The following is a 15999-nucleotide window of genomic DNA, read 5'->3' as shown; positions in this document are numbered from 1 at the left end:
GTACCAGCCTCCACCACATCCTCTGGCAGCTCATTCCATACATGTACCACTCTCTGTGTGAAAAAGTTGCCCCTAAGGTCTCTTTTATATCTTTCCCCTCTCACCCTAAACCTATGCCCTCTAGTTCTGGATTCCCCGACCCCAGGGAAAAGACTTTGTCTATTTATCTTATCCACACCCCTCATAAATTTGTAAACCTCTATAAGGTCACCACTCAGCCTTCGACACTCCAGGGAAAACAGCCCCAGCCTGTTCAGCCTCTCCCTGTAGCTCAGATCCTCCAAACCTGGCAACATCCTTGTAAATCTTTTCTGAACCATTTCAAGTTTCGCAACATCTTTCCGATGGGAAGGAGACCAGAATTGCACACAATATTCCAACAGTGGCCTGACCAATGTCCTGTACAACCACAACATGACCTCCCAACTCCTGTACTAACAAGAAAGTTAAAATGTAATTGCTGTCATAATGTAAGAAACATGACAGCCAATTAACACACAGCAAACTCCCACATAAACCAATGAAATAAATAAGAGATTATCTGTTTTTCTAATGTTGCTTTAGGAACAAATATTGACCAGAACACTGGGGACAGCTCTTTTACCCTGCTTTAGTACAAAATCATGAAATATTTTGTTTTCAGCTGGATGCACTTTGTTGCAATATCTGACCAAAAGTAGTCACCTCTGTCAATACAGCAGCCTCAGAGATGGTGTTACACACCTCTGGAGCAGGTGGGACTTGAATCTGGGCCAAATGAAAACCAAAAGAACTGTGGACGTGGGAAATCAGATATAAAGACAGAAATTTCTGGACAAGCTCAGCAGGTTCTGTAGCGTCTGTGAAGAGAAATAGGAGTTAACGTTTCGGGTCCAATGACCCTTCCTCAAAACTCTGAGGAAGGGTCATTGGACCTGAATGTTTAACTCTGATTTCTTTCCACAAATGCCACCAGACCTCCTGAACTTTTCCAGCAATTTCTGGGTTTTTTGTGTCTTGAACCTGGGCTTTCTGCTTCAAGAACAAGGACACTAACAGCATAATGGGATATGTCACAAGAGCCCTCAGGTACTGGAATTGAATCCAGAACCTTGTGATTCAGAGTTAAGAGGTATTGAACTATAATTGATGAAATTGTAGAAAATTGAATGTAAGAAATTATATCTGGTAATAATCAGCCAGGAAGGAGTATCAACCAAATCCTGGTGGGATAATCCATCCTAACTACTAACCAATGAATTTTGACATCATTTTATTTGTGCACACCAACTGTCAAAGGAAAATGATTACACCATATCACTGTCAACATACTGCTCCATATTTATGTAAATATGTAGTGAATAAAAGGATGTATTGAGGGGGAAATGTTTTCCTGGGAGGCAATTTTCAACACCTTGGGCAGGACTTCCTGCGCAGTGCAGTTTCTTTTCCCACCAGTCAGAAAGTTAATAGGCAATGCACCCAGACCGATTATTGCAGTCACACAACCATTTAATCTTCTCAGGAGCATAATTTGATTGGAGAGTCAACTTACATTCCTCACCAGGAGGACTTTTCCATCAGAATGTGGTCAGTCAGTCTTATTTCCTGAAGAAGTATTATTATGTCACATGCAACCTTAGAGTCATAGAGATATGCAGCATGGAAACAAACCCTTCGGTCCAACCCGTCCATGCTGACCAGATATCCCAACCCAATCTAGTCCCATCTGCCAGCACCCGGCCCATATCCCTCCAAATCCTTCCTATTTTTATACCCATCCAAATGTCTCTTAGATGTTGCAATTGTACCAGCCTCTGCCACATCCTCTGGCAGCTCATTCCATACACGTACCATCCTCTGCGTGAAAAAGTTGCCCCATAGGTCTCTTTTATATCTTTCCCCTCTTACCCTAGACCTATGCCCTCCAGTTCTGGACTCCACGACCCCAGGGAAAAGACTTTGTCTATTTATCCTATCCACGCCCCTCATAATTTTGTAAACCTCTATAAGGTCACCCCTCAGCCTCCAACGCTCCAGGGAAAATAGCCCAGCCTGTTCAGCCTCTCCCTGTAGCTCAGATCCTCCAATCCTGGCAACATCCTTGTAATTCTTTTCTGAACCTTTTCAAGTTTCACACCATCTTTCCATTAGGAAGGAGACCAGAATTGCACACAATATTCCAACAGTGGCCTAACCAATGTCCTGTACAGCTGCAACATACCTCCAACTCCTGTACTCAATACGCTGACCAATAAAGGAAAGCATACCAAACGCTGCCTTCACTATCCTATCTACCTGCGACTCAACTTTCAAGGAGCTATGAACTTGCACTCCAAGGTCTCTTGTTCAGCAACACTGCCTAGGACCTTACATTAAGTGTATAAGTCCTGCTAAGATTTGCTTTCCCAAAATACAGCACCTCGCATTTATCTGAATTAAACTCCATCTGCCACTTCTCAGCCCATTGACCCATCTGGTCAAGATCCTGTTGTAATCTGAGGTAACCCTCTTTGCTGTCCACTGCACCTCCAATTTTGGTGTCATCTGCAAACTTACTTACTATATCTCTTATGCTCGCATCCAAATCATTTATGTAAATGACAAAAAGTAGAGGGCCCAGTACTGATCCTTGTGGCACTCCACTGGTCACAGGCCTCCTGTCTGAAAAACAACCTTCCACCACCACCCTCTGTCTTCTACTTTTGAGCCAGTTCTGTTTCCAAATGGCTAGTTCCATGAGATCTAAGCTTGCTAATCAGTCTCCCATGGGGAACCTTGTCGATTGCCTTACTGAAGTCCATATAGATCACATCTACTGCTCTGCCCTCATCAATCTTCTTTGTTACTTCTTCAAAATACTCAATCAAGTCTGTAAGACAAGATTTCCCACACACAAAGCCATGTTGACTATCCCGAATCAGTCCTTGCCTTTCCAAATACATGTACATCCTATCCCTCAGGATTCCCTCCAACAACTTGCCCACCACTGAGGTCAGGCTCACTGGTCTATAGTTCCCTGGCTTGTCTTTACCACCCTTTTTAAACAGTGGCACCACGTTTGCCAACCTCCAGTCTTCTGGCACCTTACCTGTGACTATCGATGATACAAATATCTCAGCAAGAGGCCCAGCAATCACTTCTCTAGCTTCCCACAGAGCTGAGTTTCAGAAATAATTATAAACAGTCACTGTTTGGTTGACAGTTCACTGAGTTCTTCTGATGAAGGCTCACTGGACTCAAAATGTTAACTTTGTTTTCTTCCCACAGATGCTCCCAGACCCACAGAGTTTGTTAGCAATTTTTGTTTCTATCACTGAGTTCACAGTTTGGTTGATATCTTAAAGAGTTTGTTGACAATTTAGCTGCTACTGATTTGAGGAATAAATTTATATCTGGTTTTATAAGAAGTTAAGTATAAGGTCTAATAAATTTCAATGAATTTCATGTGTTTTTCTCACTTATATGTGCAGTATGAGAACTATCTCTGATTGTTAGAAGTTTATTTAACATCTTTTCCACTTAGCTCCTGCAGTCTGCCTTTGATATATACTGGGCGATTGAACATTGAGTTGACATGGAGATTAAGAGGGGCCATGGTGGGGACCATGACTTGGCAGTGAGGTAGTGTGGAGACACCTGAGGTTCCATTAAGACTGAGTGGAAGTGTGATGGTTGAAACTGAAGGGCCTAAACGTGGAGAACTGTGGCAGCCCTACTTACCAGCCCACAACATTACCCAGTTGTCGAGGATCTGCTTCTGGGGTTAGAGGACCCAACTCTCTATCCCACCTGCCCTCTAGAAAAGCAAACTTTGGGTATAGACACCCTTTAAATCAAGATGGGAGTCTTCAGAATTGGGAAAATTATTTAGGCCCATGTTATTCCTCGAACGGAATTGGGTTCATCAGATCTATATCTATTTTCAGCTCAGCAAATCAAAGTTTCCAATTAGATTTTCATATTATGACTATAAACACATCACAAGGTCAGACATTGGCAGAATTTTATTTACATTCTTAAGGTTGTTTTTACAAATGGACTATTTCATGTACCTTTCTTGTGAGTGAATTTTGACTCTGTGCAAATCCTAAATGAGAAAGATAACACAATACTCTTTAATTTAAAAAAAATACTGGTCTTGAATATACATTCTTCCACCAGAAAGTTGGAAGGTGAGAGGCATTTAAAACCCAGTGAATGGCCTATTCACCTGTCCTGTCGCAACACAATTTTATCAGTGGTGGAGTCAAGAGGTCTGCCTATTGATGAGCCAAAGTAGGTAATTAATGCCAACAGCACGAACAAACTGGTGTTGGAATAGGCTGATGCCACATTTTACTATGGGGATTGATGACAGACCCATCATGCCTCTGGATCCATCAGAGCACTACCCTCCAAAAGATTCAACAGAACTGGAACTTAGTCAGACTTATGTAAGATCCAGTCCATTGTCTGAGATGAATGCTGTATTTGTTAGGATATGGCATATTCACTGACCTTGACCATTTGTAAAGGGCATTGAATTTCTTGCATCTCAAATCCAAGTGCTCAAGGCTTGATTCCTGGCATTGTCCTCCAGGGCTGAGGACATCATCAGTAGCATACTTTTCAAGCTGATCACAACACAAATAAGGACTGCACAGGCAGAAAAGTATTAGGTGACCACCGGGAAAGTTCACCAAGAAAAGCTTTTTTATGCCATTACATAGACAGTTATACTAGTGATGAGGTAGTGCCATGCCTAAGCCAGTCAAGTGGTCGAAGTTTGAGCAGGCAAGAATTTTGGGGATAATGACCATAACTCTATAACTTTCAAAGTCATTCCGGAAATGGATAAGGGTATTGCAGAAAATATGTATCTGAATTGGGGCATTACTGATTTCAATATCATTACACAAGATGTGACAGTAGTATTAGCTGCAGCTACTTTGTTTAAATGTAGAACCCCTATAATGTGGAAACAGGCCATTTGGTCCTCTAAGTCCACACTGACCCTCTGAAGAGTAACCCACCCAGACCCATTCCCTTGCGTTTGTCCCAACTAACGCACTACGTCTCCCTGAACACCATGGGCAATTTACCTAACCTGCACATCTTTGGATAGTGGAAGGAAATCAGAGCATCCAGAGGAGATCCACTCAGAGACAGGAAGAATGTGCAAACTCCACACAGGCAGTGGCTGAAGGCTGAAATTGAACCCTGGTCCCTGACGCTCTGAGGAAGCAGTGCTAACCGCTGAGCTGCCGTGCCACCAAGCTTACTTGCAGCTAAGTCTACACTTGGAAAGTGGGAATCTTTTTAAAAGTAGTACAGTGAGAATTCAGGGCAAGAATGTTTCTCTAAAAATGAAGGACAAAGGCAACAGCTCCAAATCAAGGGATATCAAGGGATATTGAGAGTTGTGTAAAATAAAAGAAGGGAATACGTGTCAGGTCCAGTGCACTTTGCACTGGGGAAGGCCCTTCAAAAGTATAGAAAGTGTCAGAGGTTGCTTATAAAGGAAATTAGGAGGGCGGAGAGGGGCCATGAGATATCTTTGGCAGATAGGATCAAGAAAAACACCAAACCTTTTTATAGGTATATTAAGAGTAAGAAACTTATCAGAGAAAAGGCAGGACCTTTTCGAGACTAAAGGGATAACCTGGGTGGAAGTCAGTGAACATGGGTGAGGTCTTAAATGAATACTTGTCACATGTATTCACAGGGGAGAAAGACATTGTAGCCAGGAATTTCACTTGGGGTGGTGAGGTTCTAGAACATGTTAAGATTAATAAGAAGGAGATAGTAGACATCTTAATGGGCATAAATACCCAGGCCCTGATGAAATATATCCCAGCCTCCTATTAGAGGCAAGCGAGAAGATTGCTAGGGCCCTGGAAGAGTTAGTTAGTACTTCGCTGGACACAGGTGAAGTGCTAGCTGATCGGAGAATAGCTGAAGTTGTTCCTTTGTTCAAGAAGGGCAATAGGGATAGATTGAGTAACTACAGATCAGATAGTTTGATGTCAGTGGTAGGGAAATTATTGGAAATATCCTGTAGGACAGGATTGATTGGAAAGGCAGGAATTGATCAGGGATAGTCAGCTTGGATTTGACAGAGGGAGATCTTGTCTGATTGATGTTTTTGAAAAGGTAACCACATATCTTGATATGGATAGTACAGTTGACGTTGTTTACGTGGACTTCAGGAAGGTTTTTTACAAAGTTCCACATGGTTCAGAAAGAGAGAGCACGTGGGATCAAGGCAAATTGGAAAATTGGATCAAAAACTGGCTTACAAATAGGAGGCAAAGGATTGGAGGCTTGTGACCAGCAGGGTAGCACATTGATTGATGCTGGGATCCTTGCTGTTTGTATTTATATTAATGACTTGAATGTGAATGTCTAAGGTAATTTATTATTAGCAAGTTTTCAGATGACACAAAGATTGGTGGCATTGTCGCTATTGAGGAGGATGGTCTTATGCTGCAGTTTGATATTGATCAACTAGTATGTTGAGCAGGGCATTAGTAGAGGGCGACATTACTGCCTCAGTCCAGTGACTGTGGATTTTGCAAATTCTGCCCGTGCCTGCATGGGTTTCCACCAGGTGCTCTGTTTCTTCCTCAGCCCAAAGATGTGCAAGTGAGGTTGATTGGCCATGCTAAATTGCCATAGTGTTCATGGATGTTTAGGGTAGGTGCATTAGCCAGGGGTAATGCAGGGTTACAGGGATATGGAAGGGGGATGGGTCGGGTTGGGATGCTGTTCAGAAGGTCAGTATGGACATGTTGGGCTTAATGGCCTGTGTCTGCACTGTAGGGGTTCAATGATTCTATACAGAGGGAGTTTAATCCGAATAAAAGCATGAGGTGATGCTTTTTAGGAGCTGTAATAAGGGAAGGGCATGAGTGAATGGTATGTCCTTAGGGAGTACTGAAGAACAAAAGGACCCTGATGTGCATGTCCATAGATCCCTTAAGGTTACAACACAGACTGGTGAAGAAAGCTTGCCATCATTAGCTTTGAAATGACTTATAGGCTAAGGAAGTCTTATTATGAATGTGTAAAACATTAGTTAGGCAACAAGTGAATACTGTGTGCAGTTTTGTCACCACACTGTCAAAAAGATCTGATTGCACTGGAGAAAGTGCAGAGGAGATTCACCAGGATGTTGTCTGAGAGGAAAGGTTTCAGTTATCAGGAAAGACTCACAGCTCATTTTGTTTCCTTGGCGCTGAGGAGACTGAGGGGGAATCTGATTTGGGTATACATATTTATGACAGGTATACATAGAATAAATTTTGAGAATCTCTCATCCATGGCAGATATGTCTGTGACTGAAGAGCATAAGTTTAAGATGAGTAACAAGTGATTTGCAGAAGATATAAGAATGTTTTTATCCAGATGGTATTAGACTTATGAAACATTCTGCCCAAAAGTTTGGTAGTGGCAAATGTCTCATAACAACTCTGTGGGAAGCTAGGGAAGTGATTGCTGGGCCTCTTGCTGAGATATTTGTCACAGGTGAGGTGCCGGAGTACTGGAGGTTGGTGAACGTGGTGCCACTGTTTACGAAGAGCAGTAAGGACAAGGCAGCGAACTATGAACCAGTGAGCCTCATGTTGATAGTGGGCAAGTTGTTGGAGGGAATCCTGAGGAACAGGATGTACAATTATTTGGAAAGGCAAGGACTGAAATGGTGGAGGCTGGTACAATTGCAACATTTAAAAAGCATTTGGATGGGTATATGAATAGGAAGGGTTTGGAGGGATATGGGCTGGGTGCTGGAAGGTGGGACTAAATTGGGTTGGGATACCTGATTAGCATGGATGGGTTAGACCTAAGGGTCTGTATCTCTATGACTCTATTTAAAAAGCATCTGGGTGAGTATTTAAAATACCAGGTCATAGTAGGCTGAGGCCAAGAGCTGGTAAATGGGATTCATGTAGTTTGGTGTTTGTTGCTTGGCATAGACATGGTAGGCCGACAGGGCTGTTTCTATGTTGAATGACTCCACGGCTAGCTGTTCATACTATCCCCTTGCCCCGCTTGGGTACTCCTTTACACATCTCCATTGTGGCTTCCGATGCAGCATCTCAAAATCTTGAAGTCCATTCTCATTTATATTGTGTTATTCTTCCTCAAGACAAATAATCTCCCACAGGAGTGACAGCACTGTTCCTTTTCAGAGGCGTGGGCTGGCTTTGATTTTTATTAGTCACTCCTATTGACCCAGAGAAAGAGAGGGCTGCAGATACTGGTGATCAGATTTGAGAATGTGGTGCTGGAAAAGCACAGTAGATCAGGCAGCATCCAAGGAGCAGGAGAATCGACATTTCGGGCATAAGATTCCTGATGAAGGGCTTATGCCCAAAACGTCAGTTCTCCTGCTCCTTGGATGCTGCTTGATGTGCTGTGCTTTTCCAGCACCACACACTCATCTCCAATTAACTCCCCTGTTTATGCTGATGAGCAATATGGTTGCCCTTGCTGTCAGTTGAAATCAGTTCAAGTAATAGGCAGCACAAAGTTTGTGTGCTGTCTGGCATCTCCTCCTTATAATCCATATCTAAGTCTCTGGGCTCTCAAATTAAGCTCTAGATTGTTGGCAACAACAGAAGAATACAGTTCCTCATAGTCTTGCTCACCACTTCCTTCAAGTTTTTCTGCTGCGTTTACTGGTGTTATACTAATCAACAGATCCCATAATTTTATATTACATAACTCTTAATTGATTTAATTTTTCTAGGAAAACACAAGTTTCTGTGTGCTAGCAGAAATGATTGCACGATTGATAAAGTACGGAGAAAAAACTGTCCGTCATGTCGTTTGAGAAAGTGTTTTGCTGCTGGAATGACACTTGGAGGTAAGCAGTTTCCACTCTTGAATGACAAGGTTTAGACAGACAGATAACTGATAAAAGAATGCATATTCAATTACATTTTCCTGTAATTTATAAATAAAATAATGCATCTGTGCATTTATGGTTCTTGTTGCTATGTTGTATGCTTAAATATTTGATAAGTGGAGCTGATTGTCCCTGTTTATCATTCTGGACCATTCAAGAAAAATAACATGTTATAAAAGCAAAGCAGTTGTAAAGTTTGAGTTGTCAGTTGAATTAATTACACGCTTCGACAAAATCAGATGCTGCTTTTATGATGGATTATAACTAAGTATTATGATTAAACACCTTAAAGACATTTTTACAGTTTCATGTTTGGATGAACCAAAGAAAATTAAATCAGTTAGTTTTAGTTATACTCTCATGCCTGTCTTCTTGATGAGTATTCAAACGCAATTGGTTTCATAATATTTCTTGTGGATGAGTTAGAAATCATTGTCTTTTAGCCTGGGAAGCTCAGAAAATGGAAACGTTTGTTAAGTTCGCTTGAGCTGCAGAAACAGAGGTTCCTCTGAAAACAGTGGATCTGTGATATTAAACATTGAGTAATACAGCATGGAAACAGGCCCCTTGACCTGAACTGGTCCATGATGACTATGGTACCCACTCAGCTAGTTCGAATTACCCACATTTGGTCCATATCCTTCTAAACCCTTCCCATCCTTGTCCTATCCAAATGTCTTTTTAAATGTTGTCATTATACCTGCCTCAACCACTTTTTCTGGCAGTCCATTCTATAAACGTACCACTCTCGGTGTGAATAAGTTGCCCATCAGGTCCTCCTTAAACCTTGCCTCTCTCACCTGAAACCTATGCCCTCTAGTTTTCAGTTCCCCATCTGTGGGAAAAACATTTTGAATTTATCTTACCTGTGCCCCTCATGATTTTATACACTTCAATAAGGTCACCCCTCATTCTCCTCCATTCCAAGGAATAAAATTCTATCCTGGCCAACTTCTCCTTTGAATTGCATTTGCCAATCCTCAGCCCACTTCCCCATGGGGTCAAGATCCCTCTGTAATTTTTGATAACTTTCCTTGCTATCAGTGATACCTCCTAATTTTTTTTATCATTTGCAAACTTACTCATCATGCCTTGTGCATTCACATCCAGTTTCTTTTATGTAAGTAACAAATACAGCACCGACCCCTGTGGGTCATCAAATAGTTTACAGGAAATTTTATTCAGTGGAGTTTACAGTGTCACACAGCTGGTTCTTTTTTCTGAAAGCTGTGCCTTTTCTCAAGGATACTGTGTCCTTGATTTTTTTTCAGGCCAGGCTCCGAAGTGGCCGGGTTTGGTACAGAGATGAAAGGCCTTTTTGTTATACCTCGGCCAAAATTTTTATGTTTTTAGAAATAACCTGTATAAGTCAAGTGGGCTTGACCAGCTCTACAGCTGAGCATTTCAGTCCAGAACGAGTTAGGGAGTTCAGCAGTGAGGTATGTGGAAACAGGTTGCTGGACTCTCTCTCCTTCTGCCCTTCTAGCTTCTGTGTTTAAGGGGGTTTGTTTATTGGGACTGTTGTGTATTTTCAGATCAGCATAATTAAGTCTAGTTTGGATAGACTGAGGTTTGTGGGAATTTTACATTTTGTTCTTTGAGTTTCATTTCGTAATTTTGTGAATAAGTTTTTGTCTGTTTTAAAACCTGCTGGTTAACCTAGCTAACTTACTCCGGGTAATTTTCACTGTACGCTTACCAAAACAAATTGCAAAGTTACACTCTGGGCTGCCTGCTTAAGGATGTTTTGAATGGTCTATCTTAGTCCATAACAACAGGAACATTTTACTCATTGAATGTAACATAGATGATCATTACTTGTCAGACATCATATCCACTTTAATACAGGAATTATCGCAAAAAAATTTTGATTTTCTGGGGAATTCTCACTGAATCAGCTATTTTGGGTTTACCACATGGTCCCGATGCACAATTCCAGTTCACCTGGAGAAATGATTTCTGGGCCAGTGTTGCGCAGAGCGTTAATGGTCCATGATCATTGCAAACAAGAAGAGAAACACATCATGATATTGGAATATACGTGCTCCAACAGTATAACAGGAAAAATTGAAGGCCTCCATGGTGGATGTATGCTAATTTGCAAATTGTTATGATATCAGCTTATGGTTAGGTGAAGTGGAAATCAGACATGATAGGTAATTAATGAGGTAAGTTTGGAAAGATAGGGCAAGAAGGCCAGCTAGACTTTGCAGCAAGCATCCCTTCAAAAAACTTTATGCAACTCATTTATATAGATGTTTTGGATGTGAATATATGAGGTATGGTTAGTAAAATTTGCTGATGATGCCAAAATAGGTGGTATGGTGGACACTGAAGAAGGTTATCTCAGAGTATAACGGGACTTTGATCAGATGGGTCAACGGGCCGAGGAGTTGTAGATGGAGTTTAAAACTGAGATAAATGTAAGATGTTCCATTTTGGTAAGGCAAACCAGGACAGGACTTATACAGTTAATAGTAGGGCCATACAGAGTATTGCTGAATAAAGAAGCCTGGGGGTGCAGGTGCACAGTTCCTTGAAAGTGGAGTCTCAGGTAGACAGGATGGTGATGAAGGCATTTGGCATGCTTGCTTTTATTATTCAGTGCATTGAGTCTGGGACTGGGATATCAAATTGCAGCAAGACAGGATATTGGTGAGCACACTTTAAGAATACTGTGTTCAAATCTGGTCTGCCAGCTATAGGAAGGATGCTGTTAAACTTGAAAGGGTTCACTTTTAAATGGTAAGCATTTTTTTCTTCTTTATTCATTCACGGGATGAGGGCATTGCTGGCCAGGCAGCATTTATTGTCTACCCCTAATTATCGAGAAGGCAGTTAAGAGTCAACGACATTGCTATGAGTGTTGATTCACATGTAGGTCAGACCAGGTAAGAAAACAGAGTGAATGAAATGGGTTTTTCCCACAGTAGACAGAGGACAATGGATTTTTGGTCAATATTCATTAAATTCACATTCCACCATCTGCCTTGGTGGGATTAGAACCTGGTGCCCCATAACATTATCTAGGTAAACAATCCAGCAATAATACCACTGGGCCATTGCCTCCCCTTAATCTCTTTAGTATCTCATTGGACAATTCCTGTTCATGGGATGCAAGCAATTTTATCTGCTTCAAAGTCAGCCTGTATCATTAAGATGATGATTTTAGACAATACTGAATTTTATGTTGTGCAATGAAGCAGACTTGATAAGGGAACCTAAGGTGAAGGAACCCTTAGGAAGCAGTGATCATAGTAAAATCAGTCATATTATGCAATGTGAGAGAGAGAAGATAGAAATGAAGTAACAATATTACAGCAGAATGAAGGCAACTACAGAGGCATAAGGGAGGAACTGGGTAGAATTGACTGGAAGAGGAGTCTAGCAGGAAAGACTGGAACAGCAGCAGCAGGAGTTTCAGGGAATAATTCAGGAGACACAGCAGAGATTCATCTCGAGGAAAATGAAGCATGGTACACTGAGGATGAGGGAAGTCAGGGGTAGCACAAAAACAAAGGAGAAAGCATATCATATGGCAAAGGACAGTGGGAAACCAGAGGATTGGGAAGCTTACAAAGAGCAACAAAAAAAGAAATCAGCCAGTAATATAAAGAAAGACTGTTAGAGTTTCTTTAGATATATGAAGGGCAAAAGGGAGGGAAAAGTAGACATTGGATCATTGGAAATTGATACTGGAGAGGCAGTGGTGGGGAACAAGGAAATGGCTGAGGAACTGAATAATTATTTCGCGTCAGTCTACACAGTGGAAGACATGAGTAATATTCGAAAACTTCAAGAGAGATGGGGGCAGAGCTGAGTACGGTGGTCACCAGAGAAGGTGCGAGAAAAACAGAAAGGCCTGAAGGTGGATAAATAACCTGGACCAGATGAACTACATCCCAAGGTTCTAAGGGACATAACTAAAGAGATAGTGGAGGTGTTAGTGATAATCTTTCAGGAATAGGAAGAATCAGGGAGGATCCCAAAGGACTGGAAAATTGATAAAGTAATATCCCTGTTTAAAAAAGGGAGTAAGGCAAAAGTCAGAAGATTACAGACCGATTAACAGAACCTCGGTTGTGGGTAAGACCCTGGAATCCATGGTGAAGGATGAGATTTCTGAATACTTGGAAGTGTATGGTAAAATAGGGCAATATGAGCATGGTTTCACCAAGGGGTAGTCATGCCCGCCAACTCTGCTAGAATTCTTTGAGGAGGTAACAAGCAGGAGCCATAGAGGTACACAGAACGGAAACAGACCCTTCGGTCCAACTTGTCCATGCCGACCAGATATCCCAACCCAGTCTAGTCCCGCCTGCCAGCACCCAGCCCATATCTCTCTAAACCCTTCCTATTCATATACCCATCCAGATGCATTTTAAATGTTGCAATTGTACTAGCCTCCGCCATTTCCGCTGGCAGACCATTCCACACACCCACCACCCTTTGCAAGAAAAAGTTGCCCGTTAGGTCTCCTATATATCTTTCCCCTCTTACCCTAAACCTACGCTCCATAGTTCTGGACTCCCCCACCCCAGGGATAAGACCTTGTCTATTTACCTTCTCCATGCCCCTTGTGATTTTATAAACCTCTAGGGAAAACAGCCCTAGCCTATTCAACCTCTCCCTATAGCTCAAATCCTCCAACCCTGGGAACATCCTTGTACATATTTTCTGAACCCTTTAAAGTTTCACAACATCTCTCTGATAGGAAGGAGACCAGAATTGCACGCAATATTCCAACAATGGCCTAACCAATGTCCTGTACAGCCGCAACATGACCTCCCAATTGCTGTACTTGATACTCTCGACAATAAAGGAAAGCATACCAAATGACTTGTTCACTATCCTGTCTACCTTCCATGTCCTTTTCCACTTTTAAGGAACTATGAATCTTCACTTCAAGTTCTCTTTGTTCCTCGGATCTTACCATTAAGTGTCTAAGTCCTCCTAAGATTTGCTTTTCCAAAATGCAGCACCTCGCATTATCTAAATTAAACTGCATCTGCCACTCCTCGCCCATCTGATCAAGATCCCGTTGTAGTCCACAGTAGTCTTATTCGCTGTCCACTACACCTCCAAATTTGCTGTCATCTGCAAACTTACTAAGTATACCTCTTCTGCTCACATCCAAATCATTTATATAAAGATGAAAAGTAGTGGACCAGCACCGATCCTTGTGGCACTCCACTGGTCACAGGCCTCCAGTCTCAAGCCCTCTACTACCACCCTCTGTCTTCTACCTTTGAGCCAGTTGTGTATCCAAATAGCTAGTTTTCCCTGTATTCCATTAGATCTATCCTTGCTAACCTTGTTGAACACCTTACAGAAGTCCATATAGATCACGTCTACTGCTCTGTCATCATCAATTCGCTTTGTTACTTTATCAAAAAACTTATTCAAGATTGTGAGACATGATTTCCCATGCATAAAGCCATATTGATTATTCCTAATCAGTCCTTGCCTTTCCAAATACATGTGCATCCTGTCCCTCAGGATTCCATCCAACTTGCCCATCACTGATGTCAGGTTCACCAATCTGTAGTTCCCTTGGCCTTACCATCCTTCTTAAACCATGCTAGCCAACCTTCAGTCTTCCAGCACCTCACCTGTGACTATTGATGATACAAATATCTCAGCAAGAGGCCCAGCAATCACTTTCCTAGCTTCCCACAGAGTTCCAGGGTACACCTGATCAGGTCCTGAGATTTATCCTCTTCCATGTGTTTCAAGGCATCCAGCACTTCCTCCTCTGTAATATGGGCATTTTTCAAGATGTCACCATCTACTTCCCTACATTCTACATTTTCTATGTCCTTTTCCACAGTAAACACTGATGCAAAATAAGGAGAACCAATGGATGTTATCTATCTAGCCTTCAAGAAAACCTTTGACAAGGTGCCTCACAGGAGACAACTGAGTAAGATGTTAGAGGCAAGGTGCCAGCATGGATAGAAGCTTGGCTGTGTGGCAGCAAGCAGAGAGTAGGGATAAAAGGGTCCTTCACAGGATGGCAACCGGTAATGTAGTATTCCTCTAGGCTCAGTTTTGGGACTACAACTTTTCACTTTAATCATTGACAATCCAGATGAAGGAACTGAGGGCATTCTGGTTAAGTTTGCAGATAGGTAGAGGGACTGGTAGCATTGAGGAGATGGGGAGGCTGCAGAAGGATTTGGACAGGTTTGGAGATTGGGCAAAGAAATGGCAGATGGAATACAACGTGGCAAAGTGTGAGGTTCATGCACTTTCGTTGGAAGGAAAGAGGAATGGACTATTTTCAAAATGGGGAGAAAATTCAGACCTCTGAAGTGCAAAGAAACTTGGGACTTTTTGTCCAGTGTTCTCTCAAGGTATATTTGAAGTTTGAATCAATAGTTAGGAAGGCACACCTGTAGTGATGGCATTTATTTTGAGAGGATTTGAATATAAAAACAGGAGTGTACTTTTGAGGCTTTACAAGACTCTGGTCAGACCATCTTTGGAGTTATGGGCCCACTATCTCAGGAAAAATGTACTAGCCTTGGAGTGTGTTCAGAGGAGTTTCATGAGACTGGTCCCAGGAATGAAAAGTTTGACATGGGAGGACCGTTTGAGGACTCTGTGTTTATACTCGATAGCGGTTAGAAGGATAAGGGAGAATCTAACTGAAACATACAGAATGGCCTGGACAGAGTAGATGTTGGAAAGATGTTTCCATTGGTAAAAGAGACTAGACCACGAAGGCATAGCCTTCGAGTAAAAGGAAGATCTTTTTGAATGGAGATAAGGAGAAACTTCTTTAGCTAGAGAGTGGTGAGTCTATGGAATTCATTGCCACTGAAGGTTGTAGAGGCCAGGTCTTTGAGTATATTTAAGACTGGGACAGATAGTTTCTTGAGTATCAAGGGGATCGAGGGTTACGGGGAACAAGGGGGAGAATGGGGTTGAGAAATATATCAGAGTTGAAAATGTGTTGCTGGAAAAGCGCAGCAGGTCAGGCAGCATCCAAGGAACAGGAAATTCGACGTTTCGAGTATAAGCCCTTCATCAGGAAGGGCTGATGAAGGGCTTATGCCCGAAACATCGAATTTCCTGTTCCTTGGGTGCTGCCTGACCTGCTGAGCCTTTCCAGCAACACATTT

The 15999-nt window shown here is 42.1% G+C and overlaps 1 protein-coding gene across 3 annotated transcripts in view; it reads left to right on the top strand.

The window, feature by feature from the left end:
* Positions 1-15999, top strand: part of ar (androgen receptor) — a 209383-nt gene that overhangs the window by 109541 nt on the left and 83843 nt on the right. For all 3 annotated transcript variants that reach the window (XM_060832444.1, XM_060832446.1, XM_060832445.1), the window contains exon 3: positions 8714-8830. In XM_060832444.1, the coding sequence (XP_060688427.1) occupies positions 8714-8830 (117 nt within the window). The remainder of the gene's footprint in view (positions 1-8713; positions 8831-15999) is intronic.

This window comes from Hemiscyllium ocellatum, chromosome 11 (genome assembly GCF_020745735.1).
Source record: "Hemiscyllium ocellatum isolate sHemOce1 chromosome 11, sHemOce1.pat.X.cur, whole genome shotgun sequence".
Taxonomy (NCBI): Eukaryota; Metazoa; Chordata; class Chondrichthyes; order Orectolobiformes; family Hemiscylliidae; genus Hemiscyllium; species Hemiscyllium ocellatum.
Note: the sequence above shows the minus strand (reverse complement) of the source record. Positions and strands in the feature narration are given on the sequence as shown.